This window comes from Dipodomys ordii, unplaced genomic scaffold, assembly GCF_000151885.1.
Source record: "Dipodomys ordii isolate 6190 unplaced genomic scaffold, Dord_2.0 Scaffold202, whole genome shotgun sequence".
NCBI classification, from domain to species: Eukaryota; Metazoa; Chordata; class Mammalia; order Rodentia; family Heteromyidae; genus Dipodomys; species Dipodomys ordii.
Window position 1 is genome coordinate 199,507 of NW_012267418.1, and position 20,750 is coordinate 220,256.

General features: G+C 52.8%; 2 protein-coding genes across 2 annotated transcripts; one reads left to right on the forward strand and one right to left on the reverse strand.

The window, feature by feature from the left end:
* Window positions 1–2,328: 2,328 nt before the first annotated feature.
* On the reverse strand, window positions 2,329–9,043 carry LOC105999817 (gametogenetin-binding protein 1-like). The gene is made up of 7 exons (XM_013034940.1): window positions 8,975–9,043; window positions 7,748–7,877; window positions 7,107–7,201; window positions 6,823–6,964; window positions 4,821–4,960; window positions 2,655–2,792; window positions 2,329–2,386 (listed from the first exon to the last, which is right to left on the reverse strand). Exons 1-7 carry the CDS (start codon window positions 9,041–9,043, stop codon window positions 2,348–2,350), a joined length of 753 nt encoding a protein of 250 aa, XP_012890394.1. The 3' UTR covers window positions 2,329–2,347.
* Window positions 9,044–10,291: 1,248 nt separating this feature from the next.
* Window positions 10,292–17,860, forward strand: Bak1 (BCL2-antagonist/killer 1). Its single transcript, XM_013035042.1, has 6 exons — window positions 10,292–10,544; window positions 13,637–13,737; window positions 14,588–14,723; window positions 14,956–15,099; window positions 16,234–16,414; window positions 16,512–17,860. The coding sequence occupies exons 2-6, from the start codon at window positions 13,668–13,670 to the stop codon at window positions 16,614–16,616; spliced, it is 636 nt and encodes a 211-aa protein (XP_012890496.1). The 5' UTR covers window positions 10,292–10,544; window positions 13,637–13,667; the 3' UTR covers window positions 16,617–17,860.
* The last annotated feature ends 2,890 nt before the right edge of the window (window positions 17,861–20,750 follow it).

Below are 20,750 nucleotides of genomic sequence, written 5' to 3' on the forward strand. Positions count from 1 at the left end.
AGGCCCAGAGTTCAAGTCCCATGACCGGCCAAAAAAAAAAAAAAAAAGGACTGGGAATTTGGCTTAGTGGTAGAGTGCTTGCCTAGCATGCATGAGGCCCTGGGTTCGATTCCTCAGCACCACATAAACAGAAAAAGGCAGAAGTATTCCTGTAACTCAAGTGGTAGAGTCCTAGCCGTGAGCAAAAGAAGCTCAGAGACAGTGCTCAGGCCCTGAATCAGGCCTCAGTAATTAATTAATTAAAAAGAGCCAAGTACTGGTGGCTCACACCTGTAATTCTAGCCACTAGGGAAGCTGAGATATGAGGATTGCAGTTCAAACCCAAGTTCAAAGGCAAGAAAGTCCATGAAACTCTTACCTCTAATTAACCACCAAAAAGCCTGAAGTGGAGTTGTGACTCAAGTTGGTAGAGCACTAACTTCAAGAAAAAAAAGCTTGGGATTGGAAAGATGGCTCAGTGGTAGAATGCTTGCCTTGCATGCATGAGACCCTGTGTTCAATTCCTCAGCACCACATAAACAGAAAAAAACAGAAGTGGTGCTGTGGCTCAAGTGGTAGTATACTAGCATTGAGCTGAAGAGCTGAGAGACAGCACCCAAGCCCAGAGTTCAAGCCCCATGACCGACAAAAAGGAAAAAAAAAAAGCTCAGGGATAGCACCTTAGGCCCTGAGTTCAAGTCCCAGGACCAACACACACACACACACACATACACACACAGAAACTATCCAAGTCAGCTTGGGCACAAATGTCTCACACTTATAATTCTAGCTATTTGTGAGGCAGAGATTGAGAGGATTATGGTTTGACGCCAGCTGGAGCAAAAAGTTTATGAGATTCCCATCTCAACAAATAGTTGGGTGTGGTAATGCCTCTCATCCCAGCCTCAAGGAAGACTCGGATCAGGAGGACCATGATTACAGGCCAGAGCCTCATCTCAACAGAAAAGGCTTGGGCATGTGCCCATAGTTGCTTCCTGCATCTGTGCAGCAAGGACAAAAAGGGTTGTCAACTTGGCAGGCCTGGGCTAAAAAAGAGACTAATCTCATAAATAAGCAGAGAAAACAGGACCAGAGGTGTTGCTCCAGCAATAGAGTGCCTGCTGTAAATGGCCAAGTCCCTGAGTTCAATCCAGGTGTTAGTAATGAAGCAAGCACGAAAGCCCAAGGCCAGCAGGGGCCACAGAGCAAGCCTATCTCCAAGAAGGGGGAGGAAGCAGGTCAGGGGTAAGAGGGAAGCAGGGAGAATTACCACAGTCTGATGTTTCAGACCAGACAGGCTCTCATTCTAGGAGGACCTCCTGTGGAAGAGGAGGACAGTTCCCGCTTAGAGCCTAGGGGAAAAAAAAAGAAATCTCTCAAGGGCCAACAGGACCTTCTGGCAAATAGCGCCTCCCAGTGTCCAAACTGGGTATGGCCCCATGGCTCAAATGATCCCAGGAAGCCAAATTTGAGACTCCCAGCCTTTCCTCCTCTCCCGGCCAGTAAAGGCCAGGACCCAACCCTTATTTCTGGGTTCAGCAGCGCTTCCCCCGGCCAGGTATCTGACACTCCTAGGCCCCCTAACACTCCTTTAGCCTCCTCTACCAGCAGCCCCAGAAGTTTTCAGCCCTAAGCAGGACACAGAATAGGCCCTGCCCAGCCTGCATGACAGGCCTACAGATAAAGGTGCCCCAGCCTGGCAGCCTCCCCTCCAGCCATGACCCCAGGGACATCTCCTCCTTGTCTGTCCCCCCTAGGCTAGCCCTCCTGAAGCAGAACCCCATGGCTCCAAAGCCTCTTTCCTGGCTTTGTCCCTAAGCCGCTGGGCAGGAACTTCCTGCCGGAGAATTCCCGGATCCTCTCTGGGAGGCCATAGCACAGCCTGGGAACTGAGTGTGGGGGGACCCAGGGACGCCCCTCCTTCCGGTCAGGGCCTCCCCTGCCAGTTGAAGCTTGTGGGGTTTTCTCCACACTAGGCCATGACCATAACTCTTATGCCCTTCTTGGTTACATGCCCTGCTGTGGGCCCCCAATAATGTAACACTATGGGCACAGGCCTGGGGACTGGATTGGGGACCCCTCTCCAGTAAGCTGGGCTTATTCCAGGGGTGAGGATGAGAGGCCAGGTCCACACACAGAACGCAGGAGGCCAACGTCAAACCGGTTTATATCCACACCACAGCCGAGTCATGGGTGGGGACAGTGGGCTGGGCAGGCACCCCGCAGACATGGGGAGACACTGTCCATGCCCAAACCCCCAACTCTAAGGCCTCTTATGAGGAGAAGCGCCACCCTGTTGGGGGGAGCCTGGGGGCCTGGGCACCTGGGCAGGCCAGGCCGGCCGGTGGCCAGCACTGTTCCCAGCACGTCAGTTCTCCACCTCCTCCAGCTCTTCCACGAACAGAGGCTGAGGACAAAAATGAGTGAAAGAAGCTGCCCCTGGGGATACAGGCTCCTTCTCTACGCTGCACCCTAGAAAACTCCTACCCCCAGAAACTCGCACCCCTCCTCTGCCACCTTTTCCAACCCCTCTCTCTCTACCCCGAAGCTGGCTCAGCTCCACCAACCCCAGGGGGATGTGTCCCCATAAAATGGAGGAACGCGTCTCCCCTCCACTTGGTCCCTTGGAAGCCCCAGGGAATCAGGCACCCCCACAAAACGCCCCCCTTCCTCACCTCATTCCTAGAGGCCTCACAAAGGGTGCTCAGCACCCTGCCTTCCGGTGGAGGGTCCAGCTTCAGCCGCCCTCCCTCAAGCCTCCAGTACTCCGCAAAAGTTGGGGGGCAGCCTTCTTCCCCCTCTGCTTGCTGGCACTGAGGACAGAGAGGACAGAGTCAGGGCAGGGTGAGGATGGGACCCCAACATCCTCACAGGGGTCCGCTGTGGCTCCAGAGTAAACTGGCTGGCCCCTGCTTACTCCATCCAGAAACCCCGTGGGCCCCCAGGTCTGTGAGCTTCCCCCCCCCCCCGTTCCACAGGCCAGGCAGAAGAGGGGGAGAGGAAGAGAGAGGGGCAAGGGAAGGGAAAATCCCAAGATTACAGGTCATTAGTGCAAAAGGGCCAATTTGAGCAGGGTACTAGTGGCTCACACCTGTGACCTTAGCTACTCAGGCTAGTTGAGATGTGAAGATTGCTGTCCAAAGCCAGCCTGGGCAGAAAAGTCCATGAAACTCTTCTCTCCAATCAACCAACCAAAAAAAAAAAAAAACATGCAGAGTGTGGCTCAAGTGGTAGCATGCTAGCTTTGAGCTAACAAGCCAAACTAGAGCTTGCAGCTTTGAGTTTGAGGCCCAGTACCGCCACAAATACACAAACAAACAAGGCAGTGTGTGGATCCGGCTAGAGGTGGAGCACTGGTGTGGTCATGGATGAGGGTCATGTGCCCTGTATGGACAAGTCGTGGGCCTGAGGCCCAGCAAGGAGGGACCATGGTGTCCTATGGGAGAAAGCCCATCTTTGCAGCACATGATTTCATGGACAAAGAAAATAACAGTTAGAGGAAGAGGAGGTGTGGTTCAAGTGATAGAGCCTTGTGAGTGTGTAAAGCCCTGAGTTCAAGCCCTAGTAACACACCTAAAAGGAAGGAAGGAGGAATAAAAGAAGGAAGGAAAGTCCGATAGTGGTAGTGCATGCCTGTAATCCTAGCTATTCAGGAGGCTGAACTCTGAGCATGGAGGTTTGAAGCCAACCTGGGCAGGAAAGTCCATGAGACTCTTATTTTCAATTAACCACTGAAAATCCAGAAATGGAGCTGTGGTCAAATGGCAGGACACTAGCCTTGAGTTCAAGGATAGTGCCCAGGCCCTGAGTTCAAGCCCTAGGACTGACACTAAAAAAGAACAAAGAATCAGCTTAGACTGGAGATCACATCACAGAGCAAGTCAGTGCAGAGCAGGGAAGGAACTCGATGAAGGCCTCTGGCCTCTGGCTCTGTGCTCCCCTGTGCTCCTCCCTTTGGTAAACCACAGACTGTGGAGCAAATATCCACCAAGTCCAGGAGGCAGATCATGACTGGATGAAATAAACTACAAAACGGCATCACCACACTTTCAAAACAAATCCATCAGCGCATCCTCAGACAAGCTGAGACATGCCTGACCTTTAACAACCTTTGCCAGGAGATGCGGGGTGAGGTCTGGGGTCACTCCCCAGAACCAATGGGGGGGGGAGGAAAGCAGTTATGAATGGGAGAGAGAACAGGAAAACAGCAACATTATTTGATTATCGCTGGTCTTCACAAATCCCCTCCTTACACCAATGGGGAAACTAAGGCCCAGAGAGGCCACACAGGAGGGGAATGACTCAATGGCAAAGACTTAAAACTGAGCATCAGGCCAGGTATGAGAGACTCTTATCTCCAATTAACCAGCAAAAAGCCAGAAGTGGAGCTGTGGCCCAAGTAATAGAGCACCCGGCCTTGAGAAAAGAAGGTAGCTAAGAAGGTAACTCAGTGGTAGAGTGCTTGCCTCGCATGCATGAGGCCCTGGGTTCGATTCCTCAGCACCACATAAACAGAAAAAGCTGGAAGCAGTGCTGTGGCTCAAGAGGTAGAGCGCTCGCCTTAAGCTGAAGAGCTGAGGGACAGCACCCAGGCCACGTTCAGGCCCCACACCAACAAAAAAAAAAAAAATCTAAGAAGTGCCCAGGCTCTGAGTTCAAGCCCCAGGACCAGCATACACACACACACACACACACAAATGAACATCTGGTTCAAGTAAGAAACAGTTGTGTGTGTGCGTATGTGTGTGCTTGTACAGGATTCTCACTCAGAGTTACTATGACAGAGGTAGCTGCCTTACCCATGCACTGGGGTCTGGTGGTCCAGGACAGGACAGGCCTACCCAGATTTTTACCATGTCGCTCTCCTTCCTGGTGACCTCTGATTGGACCTGCAGCTCCTGGTCCTTGGGGCTGTCCACATTCCAGAGTGGGGACTCTCGGGGTACAGCTGGAAGCTTCTTCAGCTCCGACTTCCCAAAACCTGAGGGCCAGAGAGATGTGCATGGGAGCTGTTGGAAGCGCACACACAGAGTTTGGTATCAGTGGCTCACGCCTGTAATCCTAGCTGCTCAGGAGGCTGAGATCTGAGGGTTGCAGTTCAAAGCCAGCCTGAGCAGAAAAGTCCATGAGACTCTTATCTCAAAGTAACTGGAAGTGGGACTGTGGCTCAAAGTGATAGAATGCTATCCTTGAGCAAAAACCTCAGGGACAGCGGGAGTTCAAGCCCCAAAACACATCTGGGCTTCATTCTTGTCTTCTGGCATGTAAACTCCTAAACCCTTGGAAACTTCAAAGCGCTAGGTCTGTATGGGAATGAATGATGGTTGGCTGGCAGACTCTAAAGCTTCAAGATGGAGCTGGTCACCAGAAAGCCCAGGAGAGGATAGAGGGCTGGGACTTTCAGCTCCATCCTGTCCATCTCCAAAGAGGACATCGAGGAGGAGAGCTATAAATTGATCACTAGTAGTAGTGAAGTGTACATTTTTTTAAAAAGACATCTTAGTGTCATGGTGCACACCTGTCAACCTAGCTACTCAGGAGGCTGAGACAGGAGAATCACAAGTTCAAGGTCAGCCTGGGCACTTAGTGAGACTTCATCTCAAAAAGCAAAACAAAACAAAAAACTTAAACTGGGCAATGGTGGCTTATGCCTGTAACTTAGTGACTCAGGAAGCTGACATCAGAGGATTGAGGTTCAAAACCAGCCCAAGGCCGGGCGCTGGTGGCTCACACCTGTAATCCTAGCTACTCAGGAGGCTGAGATCTGAGGATCGCGGTTCAAAGCCAGCCCGGGCAGGAGAGACCATGAGACTCCTATCTCCAATAAACCACCAGAAAACCGGAAGTGGCGCTGTGGCTCAAGTGGTAGAGCACTCGCCTTGAGCTGAAGAGCTGAGGGACAGCGCCCAGGCCCAGAGTTCAAGCCCCACGACCGACAAAAAAAAAAACCAGCCCAAGTACAAAGTCCATGAGATCCAATCTCCAATTAACCAGCAAAAAGCTGGAAGTAGAGCTGTGGCTCAAATGGTAGAGTGCCAGCCTTGAGCAAGAAAAAAACAAGAATAAGGGGCAGTGCTTTCAACCCGAGTTCAAGCCCCAGTACTGCACACACATACATACCTGCATATACAAGTATACACGCATGCGCACACACACACACACACACACACACACACACACAAACATACACAACTTGGGCTTGAGACTGGCATCTGAAGTCTTGTGGCACTGAGCTTTTTGGTAGCTAGAAAAAAGTCTCGTGGACTTTCCTTGAAGTGTGATCCTCAGATCTCAGCCTCTCGAGTAGCTAGGATTACAGGCATGAGCCAGTACCTCTGAAATGCTGTATTTTATGTTATATGCTGACAGGAAAGTCTGGCCCTAGTAATGGCTCTATAAATGGCAACATTTCATCTTCTTTCTGTTTTTGTTTGATGCCTGAGGGTGAACCCACAGCCTCACACATGCCAAGCAAGTCTCTGTGCACCACAGCCTAGCCCCAGCCCCACAACGATTTTTATTGGATGTTATTACTACTGAACCCAGCCTGGGACTGCACTGGGACATGGATCTAGGGATGGGGGTGGCCACACAAGGAGTTAGAAGCCTCCAGGAAGGACAAGGATGTGCTAGAGCGACCCCACCTACACTTTGCTACCTCCCAAATCAGAATGAGTCTGATCCTAGGCCTAGAGGCCTCCAAACCAACCACTTGCTGGTCTTGTTGTAGTTGGTCATTTTAGGTCTTCTTGTGCCATCTGGTGGTCAATTTCTATATTGCATCTCTGAGCCACTGACTCAAAGTGGGCGTCTGGGCCTGTGGACAGTGGTTGAGGCGCATACCTAGTGACTCTGTGGACATAAAAGTCCTTTGCGGTGGTGACTGGGAGGTGGCAATGTGTGTGTCACAGAGCTTGGCCGAGCTGTCTTCTTCCTCCACTTCCTCTCCTTTCTCCTCATCAGACAAGTCTTCCTGGTAAGAAAACTGAAGAAAAAAAAAACAACAAAAACCAGGCCAAGGTCCCTGAGCAGACAGGACCCCAGCCCCAAACCCCAGGAGAGAACTGTCAAGATGGGGACTGTGGGCCCACCCAGGGGAAGGAGGGCACCCCACACCCCCAACAGACCTTGGTCATGGCTGATTTCTGGAACTGCTTGTATAAATTGAGGAGGTGGCGCCAAGGAGTGGCCCCCATCTGGGAAGAGGTCCATCTGAGGTCACCTGTGAAGGGGTGGTGGTGGTCACTAATGGGCTGGCAGCTGGGGTGGGGACTCCTGGTATCGTTCTGGGGATGCGGGGGGGGGGGCTGAGAGGGGCTACGCTGTGTTAGGGATTGAACTCAGGGCCTCCTACTTGCTGGGCAAGTGCTATACCCTTTGAGGCACCCTCTCCCTGATCCTTTAGTTTGTTGTTTTTTTCCAATAGGGTCTTATGCTTTTTCCAGGGCTGGCCTCTGACCATGATCCTCCTGCCTCTGCCTCCCCAATAGCTGGAATTACAGGTGTGTGCCACCATACCCTGTGCTCTTTACTGAAAGCCTGCTGTGCATGGGCCCTTGACTGCCAGCATCCTAGCCTATCCTTGCAAATACCTTCAGAGAAAGGAGCCAGTTCTTCTTGTTTTAACTTAAGAGTCTGAGCAATGCTAGTTGCTTGGTGTAGACGCCACTATTCCCTGAGACTGGGTCCTGTGTCCTGCCGGATCCCACACCCTAAAGGAAGAAAGTCCTTTGCTGGCTCCCTCCTTACCTGCAGCCGCCATATTCACCTTTAAGTAGGCTCTCCTCCTCTTCCTCCTCTTCATTTGCCTTTTCCTCCTGTACTTCCTCCTCTCCACTGAAGGCCACAGTGCTGGCCGCCAGCAACTCCGTGGCTCTCTGTGGGTCTTCTTGCTCCATCTTCAGAGCGTGGGCAAAGTGGGCCCTAATCCCAAAGCACAGTCATAGGGGAGGTAGGTAGAGACCCCATCACCACTACACAGGAACCGGACCTGCTAGACCCCTCCTTCTTCCCTCCCTCATGCCTCTGATATGCCTCCTGGGGTCTGGGGTCTTGGTCATAGAGGGGGGACGCCCCCCATGGAAGTCAAGGACAGGAAGGTGAGGAGCAGGCAGAGACCCCCTCCTCACAGGGGGCCTGCCACGCCCCGTGGGAGTGGGGATCCAGGAGGGCAAGGGCAGGCAAGAGGTACTGGAGGGCTGAGGCTGAGCCACTGTGGCATGTTCCTGTCCAGACCTCAGTCCTCCTCTTCATCATCATCATCATCATCATCATTGTCATCATCATCATCACTTTGTGGCGCTGGGGATGCAACCCAGGGCCTGGAGTGTGCTAGGCAAGGGCTCTATCACTGAACTACAGCTCCAATCCCTCCCTCTTTTTGTGATAATGGGGTTTCTACTCAGAGACTCGGGATTACCACTTGAGCCACACCACCAGCCCTGCTTTTTGCTGCTTATTTTGGAGATGGGTCTAGTGAACTTTCCTGCCTGGACTAGTCTAGGCCTCCATCCACCTCCACACTCCAAACCTCATACCTGACCTCTACCCACTGCCTCTGTGTGTGTGTCTGTGTGTGTGCGCACGCGTGCACGCTGATAAGGGCACTTGAACTCAGGCCTTACTCTCCCTTGGCTTTTTCCCTCAAGGCTGGCACTCTACCATTTGAGCCATGCCTCCACTTCCTCCATCTCCTGCCTATTCCAGCCGCTCACCTGTCTACAGACTCTCAAGCACAGACCCTCCCCAACATGGCTGTGCCGTCTGGAGCCCAGATTCTCCCCCATCTTACACCCAGGACTCTTCCCAGTTCCTTCACCCCAGGTCTCTTTCCTAACTGGACTCCCACCAGCCCCAGCCACACTCACCTAGGAGGCCCCTAAATCCCCAGAGCCTCTGCCTGTCCATTCTTCCTCCTCTCCCCCCCCCTCCTCCTCCTCTGGTAGCCAGGTAGCCAGGTATACCTCCCAGCTTCCTCTGGGTGAGACTAAGTCACCTCTCTCCCCTGGGCTATGAGCTTCAGGACCTCCTTGGGGTTAGGGATCTGGGCGCTCATGTCCCCCATGCCTAACCCCAAGGCCTCGTTCAGCAGCAGGCTTGAAGAGCCGGGTGTGATCACAGAGAGAGGGCAGGGCAGGGTGGCCGGGCATCCTGGCACTATTTTCCCTGTGTCTCCCTGGAGGCCCATCCCAAGGGAGCCAGCATCCTGCTCTACCTAGCAAGGGGCCAGGACAGACCCCAGACCAGGGCTTTGGACTGCCCACCCAGCCACAAAAGCAGAACAGAGAAGAGCACCCCAAAATCAGTGATCGTGACCGAGGGGTTGGGACCGAAGCCCCCATCCTGAGGAAGCCAAGCAACCTACCTAGCACCAACTGCTTAAGAACAGGAGTCATTTTCAAATGAAAACCTCCAGTTGGAAACTTGGAATTCTAGAAGGCAAAGATGAGGTGGGGGTGGGGGATGGAATGGGGGGGGAGGTTGGACTTCAGGCTGAGGCAGCTCAGACGATGCTTGGTCTAGTGCTCAGGCTTGAACTTGCACTCTCCCCCTAGATTTTGTCGTTGTTGTCATTCAAGGCTGTCACTCTGCCTCTTGACTCATACTTCTGCTTCCTTGCAGGATGAGGGCACGGGGTGGGGTGGGGGCAGAAACAAATCCTCAGAATGGGGCAGGGCCGTTATAGACTCTGTTCATCCCTATGTCTTTCTAGAATTTATTCTGTGCTTGGGAACATTTCCAGCAATCAAATAACAGGGTCCACCCTCTTCCTCTCTGCACATCAGGCTTGCAGAGTCTAGGTGGTAGCACAGACCCCAGGTAAGCAGAGTCTGACCTCTGCTTCTTGCCTATCACCTTCAGGACTAGGGACCTCCAGAAAACACGCAGGTGCCTGAATCACAGGTTGAGTCCCTATGTGGTATTCTTATTCCCGGGTCCAATTATCCACCCAACTCAGTGACTTTAGGGACCTCTGTTTATTAGTCTGTAACATGGGCTTAGCCGACAACACCTATCTCCAATTGCTATTGGGAAGATTCCAGGAGTTCAGTGCATGGCCTATAGTTGTGCATAGGCTTAGAACCACACAATGATGTGTTTGTTTTTCACTTGTACTGACTGATGGAAAAGAGCAAGATCAGAGGGTGAGAACTGAGAATCATGGGAAAGGCAGAGAACAGAACCCTGTGTGGGACCTGGGGGGGGGAGGGGGGAGGCGGGGCGGTGGGCAGCAGCTGCAGCTGGGCTGGGCTGGCTGCAGATCTTCCCTCCAGGCTGCAGCCTGTGCATCTGCATCCGCATCCGGCGGCCACCAGGCAACTTCCTCTAGGGGGAGCTGGTCATCGCTGGGCACTGCCGGCACCTCTATGATCGCTGGAGTTGAGCGGGTCCCTGGGCCCGGCAGGGCACACGCAGAGAGGCTTCATCTAGACACCAGGAATTCCCTGACGCCGGTTCCTGGAAGACGGGCCTGGAGCCCTGCGCCTGGGGAGCAGCCGGCAGCCCCTCGGAATCAACCTCGGCCCTTCTGAGCCAGCCCAGGTCTGTGTCCAGTGTCTGGGCAGGTAAGCTGGCAGGATCTGCCCCACCCTCTGACTCCTGGCAGCCTCAGGGTGGGGCAGGGAGCCCACAGGGGCTCCTGTGGGGAGCAGAGTCCTAAAGGCTGGCCTGGGCCGGTCCCTCAAGCCTGCTGGGGGGGGGGCAGCTGATCGGGACTGAGTTACTGTGGGATGTCCTTCCTTCGGCCACCTTTCTCCCTTGTGGCAGTTCAGGTTGGTCCTAGATGACAGAAGTCTGGTGGGGGAGGGAGGGGGAATGGGAGTAGAGGTCAGAGCCAAGGTCAAGAGCAGGGATAGAACTTTCAAGTGCTTTCTGCTCTCTCAGGACCCCCAGACCCGTTCTAGGGCCTGGCCAAGCGTATCTCTTGGAGGGACATGCATCCGGGCCCAGCAAGCTGTGGAGGTGGGGGTGGAATGGGAAGTTAGGCCACTTGGCTTGGGGGACAGGAGTAGGCCTAGGTCAGCACAGGCCTCTAGCTTTGGGGACTGTTCTGAGGCTCTACCTGCTCCCCAGTAGTGAGCCGCTGGGGTGGTGTTAGAGGGAGGTGGGAGGCAGTCAGCATCTCCTGAGCCTGAGGGTGCCTGAGTTTAGAGACAAGGAAGGGGGGGCGGGGTTTCTTCCTGAGGAAGGAGCTGACTCGGTGAGAGGCAAAGGGACTTTTGTTTTTCAATCTGATTCTGGGGCTTGAACTCAAGAGCCTGCGTGCTCTCCCTGAGCTTTTGTGCTCAAGGCTAGTGCTGTACCACTTGAGCTACAGTTTCACTTCCGGCCTCTTTGTGGTTAATTAGAGTGAGTCTCACGGACTTTCCTGTCTAGGCCGGCTTCAAACTATGACCCTCTGATCTGAGTCTTTGGATGTGAGCTACCAGCTCGGGCAGGTGAGCAGATAGGTTGGGAGGGGCTGTGCTGGCCCAGAGTGGAAGCGAGGCCATCCTTGAGACTGGAAGAGGGAAACTTCCGGCCAGGGTGATAGAGGCAGCTTGGGAAGAAATGGGGCTCTAAAAGGGGTGCAAACTGAAAGTGAAAGAGCTTGCATCAGGAAGTACGCCCTGGGGCAAGATTAACAGGCCAAGACTGAGGAAGATGGCTTGCGCTGGGCTTGGTAGTACACACCTGTCATCCCAGCCCTTAGGCTGAGGTAGGAGAATCTGAAGTTCAAGGCGAGTCTGGACTACAGAGTTAAGACCTATCTAAAATAAAATTAAGCCTAGTGCCAGTGCCTAACTCTTGTAATCCTAGCTACTCAGGAAGCTAAGATCTGAGGATTGCAGTTCAAAGCCAATCCTGGCAGGGAAGTCTGTGAGACTCTTATCTCCAATTAAAATGAAACAGTGGCTCAAGTGATAGAGTAACCAGCCTTGCGCTTAAAAGCTAGAAAGTGTCCAGGCCCAGAGTTCAAGCCCCAGTTCCAGCGCGCGCACACACACACACACACACACACACACACACACTAAAACTGAACAAATAAGTCGGGTACCAGTGACCCATACCTATAATCCTAGCTACTCTGGAAGCTGAGATCTGAGGATCGAGGTTCAAAGCCAGCTCAGGCAGGAAAGTCCATGAGTCTCTTAACTCCAATAACCATCAGAAAAATGGAAGTATTGCTGTGGCTCAAAGTGGTAGAGCCTTGAGCTGAAGTGCTGCTGAGGGATAGCACCCAGACCCAGAGTTCAAGCCCCACGACCGACAAAAAATAAAAATAAACTAATAAAGTTAAAAGGACCAACAAAAAAAGGAAGGTGGCTCCGTGGTAGAGTGCTTCGAATGCATGAGGCCCTGGGTTCGATTCTTCAACACTACATAAACAGAAAAAGCCAGAAGCGGCACTGTGGCTCAAGTGGTAGGGTGCTGGCCTTGAGCTGAAGAGCTGAGGGACACCCAGGCCCAGAGTTCAAGCCCCATGACTGACAAAAAAAAAGCCAGAGCTGGGTGTTGGTGGCTCATGCTTCCTATAATCCTAACTACTCAGGAGGCTGAGATCTGAGAATGAAGGTTCAAAGCCACCCAGGCAAGGAAAGTCCATTAGACGCATATCCAATAAACCACTCAGAAAACTGGAAGTGACGCTGTGGCTCAAAGAGTAGAGTGCTCGCCTTGAGCTGAAGAGCTGAGGGATAGTGCCCAGGCCCAGAGTTCAAACCTCACAACCAACAACAACAAAAAATCTTGGGATAGGAGGGCAGGTAAGGTGGGGGTACATAGTGGGGGGCTATGAAGGAGGCTTGGACTCTTGAGGGCTCCATCAGCTTTATGCCATCAAGGAGGAGGTGGGCACAGGTAGGAAGCAAATGGAGACAGCTGCTCTGAGAGAAGAGCACCCAGAGAGGTCCACAAGCAGGAAGTGAGTGTTGGAGGCACCCAACATCTTCCCCGGGTTCCATGTCCTCAGGCACTAATGACTGGAAGCTGTAGAATGGACGTGATGGTATGTACTTGGCTGGGATGCTGTCAGATTTCAATATCCAACACCCAGAGTGCTCCTAAGTGGTAGCAATATACAGTATGTCCTGCTGGACACCAACAGCTCACACCTGTAATCCTAGCTACTCAGGAGGCTAAGATCTGAGGATCACAGTTCAAAGCTGACCTAGGCAGAAAAGTCCATGAGACTCTTAGCGCCAGTTAACCACCAGAAAAGATGGAAATGGAGCTGTGGCTCAAGTAGTAGAGTGCTGGCTTTGAACACAAAAGCTCAGGGACATACCCAAGCCCAGAGCTCAAATCCCAGAACCAGCACACACAAACACACGAAGTATTTTCTGCTCACAGACAGGAATTGGAAGGTGTGTCCTGATCAGCCAAGGGAAAGTAGGCCCTGGGGGAAAGGAAGACCTTCTGGGAGGCAGAGAACTCTCAGGACTTGCTAGGGAGGGGACAGAGTGCCCCAAGATTAAAGCATTGCCAGGAAGATGCTCAGTGATTTCTTGTTGCCCTCAGCAGTTGCCGCTGGTCCCCAAGGTGGTAGAACAAGGAGAAAAGTCCTAAGGATTACAGGAACTTTCTGGGAATGGAGACCCCCCCCCCTCCATCTTGAATCCTCAGCTAGAGGCTCTTGCCCATTCCCAACTCTACTTTTTCTCATCCATCCCTGTAGGCTGACATAGTCCTCCCCTGAAACCTGAAAGATGGCATCGGGACAAGGCCCAGGCCCTCCTAGAGAGAGCTGTGAAGAACCTTCCTCGTCCTCAGCTTCTGGTAAGAGTCTTCCCGTCTCCCCCCTCCCCCCTCCCCCCCTGCAACCACAAGGGCCACCACGAGGATGGAGAAGACAGACTGGGCAGGGCCAAGCAGGACTTAGGGACGGGCTTCTGCCATGTTTCAGCCCTCAGCGGAAAGGTGTCTCAGCCCACGGCCCATGGGGCTCAGAGTCACAGCTAAGCCCATGTGGGAAGGAGTGTGGGCTGCACAGGGCCTGGGAAGGGGACAGGCCAGGGAGCCAGCCTGAGGGCCACCCCAGAACAGAGGGCCTGGAAACAGGGGCAGGCCAGGGAGCCAGCCTGAGGGCCAACCCAGAGCAGAGGGGCGGGGTGAAAGAAGAGGGCAGAGAATGCCCTTCCCACCATATCCCTGCTGGAGAAATAAGGAAGTGAATCGGCTTATTACCCTGCCAGGTCCAGGGATCAGGGAACTCGGAACTCAATTGTTCAGACTTGTGAGGGAAGTAAGATGACTGCCCTCCTCCCTTCTTCCCCGTGGACGGCCTGGGAGGCCCCCAGCTCACAGCCCATTCACTGCAGGATATTCTCTGCACCTGAGGTTCCCATTCCAGACCAAACACAAAGGGCTGGGTACTTCATACAGCCCACATGCTGGGGTGCACACCCGGCTTGACCAGTTGTTCTAATTGTGGGAACTTGTGCACATCGCTCAGCTGCCCGGCTGCTCTGCTGTCAGCAAACACTCTGCAGTGGGCACGAGGTGTCCACTAAAGGGCTCTGGATTTTTCTGCCCCTGGGCAAGGATGCAATGTGGGAGGAATCCGCTTGAGCCACTCACAGAGTACTGGTACTCCCTTCCATGGCTGACGCCCAGCTTTGACCCTCAGAGCAGCAGGTAGCCCAGGACACCGAGGAGGTTTTCCGCAGCTACGTTTATTACAGCCACCAGCAAGAGCAGGAGGCCCAGGGGGCAGCTGCCCCTCTCGACCCTGAAATGGTCAACTTACCTCAAGACCCTAACAGGTGAGCTCTGGGGAGACAGGCTCGCCGTGGGAGTGTGTGTGTGTGTGTGTGTGTGTGTGTGTGTGGAGGGGGGAGAGGTCTCTATGTGGATACTGGGGGAAGAGGGGTTCCGTCCTCCCATGTCTCCCCACGCTGAGAGCATGGACTGTGTTTGATGCACATCTGCCCCCATCTCTGAGCCCAGCCACCTGTCTTTGAATGTGGCTGTTCACCCACCAACCCACTCCTACAGCGTTATGGGGCAGGTGGGCCGGCAGCTCGCCATCATCGGAGACGACATTAACCGGCGCTTTGACTCCGAATTCCAGAACATGCTACAGCAGCTGCAGCCCACAGCTGAGAACGCCCCCGAGCTCTTCGCCAAGATCGCCTCCAGGTACCCAGCCCAGTCACTTCGTCCTGCCATCTACGGCAGCCAGAAGCTTCTCTGTCAGTATCAGCAACAGGGTCCCCATGTGGTCTCAAGGAGCTGGATTTTCCCCTTTCTCTCTCTCTGAGTCCCAGATTCCATTGGTATAAAAGCTCATGGCACTTATGAGCTCTGGCACTGAGGACCTGATGGTTAGACTAATATAGGGTGGAGGTGTCCCCCAAGGGCCCCCAGGATTTTGGGGTGTTTGGTTGCTTGAACCCAGGTCCTGGGCCACTCTTCTTTAGCTTTTTTGCCCAGGGCTGGCTCTCTACCATTTGAGCCACAGCTCCAAGTCTGGCTTTTTAGTGGTTAATTGGAGAAAGTCTCATGGACTTTTCTACTGAGGCTGGCTTTGGGCCATGATCCTCACATCTCAGCCTCCTGAGTAGCTAGGATTACAGGAGTTAGCAATTGGCGCCTGGCTCCCCCAGGTGACATTACTAACTAACCTCGATTGGGTCACTTACCTGTGGCATCTGAAAGAGCACCTGGTGTTGTGACCGAGACTCTATACACCTGATTCAGATCCCAGCTTTGCCACCAACTCCACTGGAACTTCCTGGCCCTCGTTCTCCTCTCTGTGAAACAGGAAGAGACACCAGTGTCCACTCTGAAAAGTTAGCTATTTGTGGATGGAGGGAGGGGTAGGTGACAGGTTTGGAATCAGTGCTGAGATCTAAAGGGCCCCAGCCCGTGTCCTTAGCTAGCCCTCCACACCCCATGCCCTTTCGATTCTGGGATCTGGCCTAATTTCCTCTTCTGTCCTTTTCTCTCTGCTGCCCTTTGGGCTGCCAGACCAGCAGCAACACCCACAGGTAATCTCCCTGCTGTTTCTGTCCACTTTCTCTGCCCTCTGCCTCTCTGTGTCTCTGTGTGCCTGCAGCCTTGGATCCCCGCACCAGCAGTGTTTCCTGCTTCTGCCTCTTAGCTTTCTGCTTTCACAGAAACCCATGCTCTTCCCAAGTTGAGGCCAGGCCTAGGCCAGTCTCTTCAGCCTGGAATCCCAGCTTAACCACTTAGCTTCCCAGGGTGAAGGAGGACGAGGGTTGAAAGGCTCCTTTGGTCTCGCCACTGGCTGATGGGACACTCTGCCCGCAGGCTGTTTGACAGCGGCATCAGCTGGGGCCGCGTGGTGGCTCTCTTGGGCTTTGGCTATCGCCTGGCCATGCATATCTACCAACATGGCCTGACTGGGTTCTTCAGTCGAGTGACTCGCTTTGTGATCGACGTCATGATGCGTCACTACATTACTCGGTGGATTGCACAGAGGGGTGGCTGGGTAAGTTCCCAAAGATGGCAGCATCCGCCCTGCTTCTGGGGCTCTCCCAATCCCCAAGGCACGAGCCCCTCTCTGACCCACCCCTCTCTCTTGGCAGGTGGCAGTTCTGAACTTCAGCTATAGACCTATCTTGAATGTGTTAGCGGCCCTGGCTGTGGTTCTGTTGGGCCAGTTTGTGGTACGAAGATACTTCAAGTCATGACTCCTAGGCTGGCTCTTTGGGGTTCCAGCTGAGTGAGACCTCTGGACTTCAGCCCAAACGTCTTCCTTCCCCTTCTTTCCTGTAGACCTGTCCCTCCTAGCCCCAAGACTACAGAAGCTTTAGCAAACAGGCACTCCAGTTTGGAGAGCCCCGGCCCAGGGGTCATTCAGGCTGCATAGCCACTCCAGCATTACATGGTGCTAACAGGCGCCCTCTCTGGGCCCCATCCTGTCAGAGAGTGGCTATAGCCTCTTCCTTCAGCTCTCTGGTGTTGAATGCTGGGGAGGCTGATATTGTAGCAAGGCAAGAGGCTGGGGACCATGTCTTCCCAGGAAGTTTGTTTTTTTTAATGGTTTTTGCTTTTTATATTATCCTCGAGAGATGCCCCCACCCTTTCCCACCATTGCCCAAAGTCGGGGCATCAATGCTATGAGACTCAGTGAATCCCCCCACCTTCCTTGTCCCCCAGATTGGTCTATTCTAGAATGTTGGAGCCTGAGAGATGAGACTTGAGCCTTCTTGGCCCTGCCTAATCATGGCTTTCCACAAGCAGGACTGGCTGGAGATGGGAGCCAAGATCCTGTTCCTCTCCCCTATTCCTATTCTATCACCCTAAGTTGCCTTGGTAGTTGAACTCTCAGGGATTCTGGGCCTAGGATAGGGAGGGGTAGGGGTGGGAGGTAGTGCAGACCAGAGCTGTCTGAATGTATTCATCAGGATTCTCTGAGCCTGCCTCCAGTTCTTACCCTTCATCTCCCCTAATTCCCACGGCTCCCAGCCCAGTCACTACAGATGAAGACCCTTGCCTGCCCCCCTAGGGCTCTTGGATGAGCAGGTGGTTTTAGGCCTCCATCCTTCCTACATTGCAGGGCCTTCGATCTGGCTTATTACTGAGGAAAGAAGTAAGACTCATCTGGAGGTGTTTGAGAGGGAGGGGGGTAAATCACCGGGAGGGATCCCCAAATTGGAACTCTCTCTCATGGCCTGGGCATGGAATAATCCCGGGGAACTGTGAATACTTGAACTCTACCCAGCCCCACCCAACATGTTCCAGGCAGCCTAGGCCCTCCTGGGGCTGAGGTGGGGCACTTTTCTCTATCTTGCACAGCCTTGGGGCTTGGGAATAAAGAGAGGGAAGTTCTTGATTAAGCCAAATGCAGGAAGGGGATACAGATGGAACCTTCAGGCCACCCTACACCCCCATCCTCCAGCTGTGTTTGAAAATAAACTGTGCAATCCCCCAACAGTGCCTGGTATTTGCGTATCTTCTACCTCACTAGCCATTTGCTGAATGTCTTATATGAACCCAATCCACCAAATAACTCTGGGTTTTGTGCCTTTTGAAAGCAGCAGACTTGGCTGGACTGTGGGAAGCTGGGCCTGCTGGAATGTAGCTGGCTTAGTAACTGCATCAAATCCTTCATTGGTCTCCAGAATTCTGGGTGTGGTTCCCTGGTGGGCTGAAAGACCAAAAGAATTCCCAGCCAGCCCTGTGTGACATCTCCACCAACTATTTAGCTCCTTCTCCTTGCACTGTCTCCCTTGGGAAGCCAAGGAACCCTTGACTCCACAGCTGGCAGAGCAGCTGCACAAGGCTGAGGACCCCCAAGGACCAACTTGGACTTGACTTCATCTCCTTCCCTGGGGTCACCACCCCCGTTGATCCAAAAGGTTCTTATTCCTAATGTATAGCTCTGCCTGGGATACAGTGTCCCAGCTTTCCCTTCCTGATGTCCCTACACACACACACACAGAGGGCTTTTGTGATTTTAGGAGTTTGATGCTGCATAGGAGTCCCTACTGGGAGGCAGCCCTGGTTGATAAAAATAACAAGTATGGGGGTGTTGAAATGTTCCCAAATCTACAAAGTCTTTTCAGTCCTGGGCACTCTGGTCTGTTTCTGACACCCTTCCAAAATGTCACACATCCGTCTAAGAGGACTCTTGGATTTCAATCTCACTGCTCTGGGGCTGGCTGCCAAGCTCCTTACCCCTGCGTGCTGTTATCAAAGAGGCCACAGAGGAGAATTGGTGGCCAGTGGGCACAAACTGAAGTAGCTGGAAAGTGACTATTACCAGGCGTGCACCCCCACAATGTACAGAAAACGCTCCTCAGATGGTATGGTTACTCTGTGCAGGCTTCATACTGAGACTTTATTATTGATACCTAAACAATAGGTTTGGAGCCCAGACGCGTGCATGTGTGGGCGCATGCGTTCAGAAACTCCCACTTTTCAGGTTTTAAAAAACAGGTGCCTTCCAGAGACAGGAAGAAGTAACTTGTCACCAGAATACTGGTTCTAAGTTTATTAGGACGCAGGGAGGGGACAGCCAAAGGAAAGGTCTCAGGTCTGGTGAGTACAGGCCCAACGCAGCTTTAGGAACCCAGACAGCTAAGATACCTCTCTTGCTCTGCTAGCCTTCGCTGTCACCACCACCCCTACCTCCCTCCTCACTGAAAGCTGTACTGAGCCAGTTGCCCGAGTCCAAGATGGCCGCCACCGCTTCGGGGACGCATGCGTGCCCTTTCGTGGGCGTGGCCTTAGGGCCGCCCCCGTTCCTTCCCGCGGCGGGCGGGGACAAGCGGCTAGGTGGGTAATAGCTTGTGGCACTGAGGGAAAGTTACCAATAATTCGTGGCTGGAAGAATCAACGCAACCTCGGGGAAGAAGTCGGAATACTATCCTGATGGGCATGGGGAGGAAGCCCCAGTAGGTTGTGGCTCTTGCCCACCTCTGGTCCCCTCGCGACCTCTGCGAAGATGAAGTTCCCCAAACCTAGATCAGAGACGAGGAGGCCGGTGTTACCCAAACCAGGGGGTGAGAATTTAGGGGCAACAGAATAAGGCAGGGGAGCTCTGCGGAACCGAAGGTAGTCAGATCAGGGGCGCCTGCCGGGCACTGGCTCAGGCCTGTAATCTTAGCTACTCAGGAGGCAGAGAGGTGAGGATCGCGGGTCAAAGCCAGCCCGGCAGGAAAAGCCATGAAACTCTTACCTCCGAAGGGGAGCTTTGGTTCAAAGTGGCAATGTGCTGGTCTTGAGCAAAAACTGAAAGGACAGCGCCTAAATTCATGCCCAACAACAACAACAAAAAATTATGACCCAACTAGCTGAATTGTGTTAAAATGAATGTATTAATTAAAATAGGGAAAGCATCATATTCTGTCACAGCTATATATACTTCAGCTTTAACCAGTCTGTGCACAAATATTTATAATAATCCCAGGTATGCATACATTCATACAAGCATGCATATGTGTGTGTTTGGAATTACTAGTGAGTACTAGAAGTATTCAAAGTCAGGGGCCAGAAAAACAGCAAAACTCATCTTCAGCGAGCATAATGGTGCACACCTATAATTCTAGCACTCAGAAGGCTGAGATAGGAGGCCAGCCTAGTATACATATCAAGACTGCCTCAAAACAAGATTGAACACCTTCTCTCAGGTATGTTCACTAACTGTTGGACAATTTTTGTGTATGTGTGTGCCAGCAATAGGGCTTAAACTCAGGGCCTAAGCCTTGTCCCTGAGCTTTTTTCTCAAACTTTTTTTTTTGCCACTTGTGCCACAGCTCCACTTCTGGCTTTTTGCTGGTTAAAGGTAGATAAGAATCTCATGGACTGTCTTGCCCAGGCTGGCTTTGAACTTGAGTCCTCAACTCTCACCTAGCTCCTAGAGGGCTAGGATTACAGGAGTGAGCTATCAGTGCCAAATGATTACTGGCCATGTTAAAAATTACTATAAGCAGGAAAGTGTAATCTCCAAAGGCTTGAATCTCCAATGAACTACTCAGAAAAAGTCAGAGTGGTGCTGTCATTCAAGTGGTAGAGTGCTAGCCTTGAACAAAAGAAGCTCAGGGACAGGGCCCAGGCCTAAAGTTCAAGCCCCAGGGCCAGAAAAAAAAAATCATCATAAATTATAAAAGTAAAGTGGGGGAGGATGGTGGAAGCATTTAGCCCACCAGCTAACAGAATAGAAAGTAATGAAGTTGCCAAGAGCCAGTGGCTCATGCCTGTAATCCTAGCTACTCAAGCAGAGATCTGAGGATTGTGGTTCAAAGCCAGCTGAGGCAGAAAAATCCCAATGCAACTCTTTTTTTTTTTTTTTGGTCATGGGGCTTGAACTCAGGGCCTGG

Coding starts and splice junctions, on each gene's coding strand:
- LOC105999817 (XM_013034940.1), bottom strand. CDS start 9,043: ATGGGGGACATGAGCGCCCAGATCCCTAACCCCAAGGAGGTCCTGAAG. Junction 6,965..7,106: donor AGAAATCAGCCATGACCAAG/GTCTGTTGGGGG, acceptor TTTTTTCTTCAG/TTTTCTTACCAGGAAGACTT. Junction 4,961..6,822: donor TATGTCCACAGAGTCACTAG/GTATGCGCCTCA, acceptor TCTGGCCCTCAG/GTTTTGGGAAGTCGGAGCTG.
- Bak1 (XM_013035042.1), top strand. CDS start 13,668: ATGGCATCGGGACAAGGCCCAGGCCCTCCTAGAGAGAGCTGTGAAGAA. Junction 13,738..14,587: donor TTCCTCGTCCTCAGCTTCTG/GTAAGAGTCTTC, acceptor TTTGACCCTCAG/AGCAGCAGGTAGCCCAGGAC. Junction 14,724..14,955: donor TTACCTCAAGACCCTAACAG/GTGAGCTCTGGG, acceptor CCACTCCTACAG/CGTTATGGGGCAGGTGGGCC.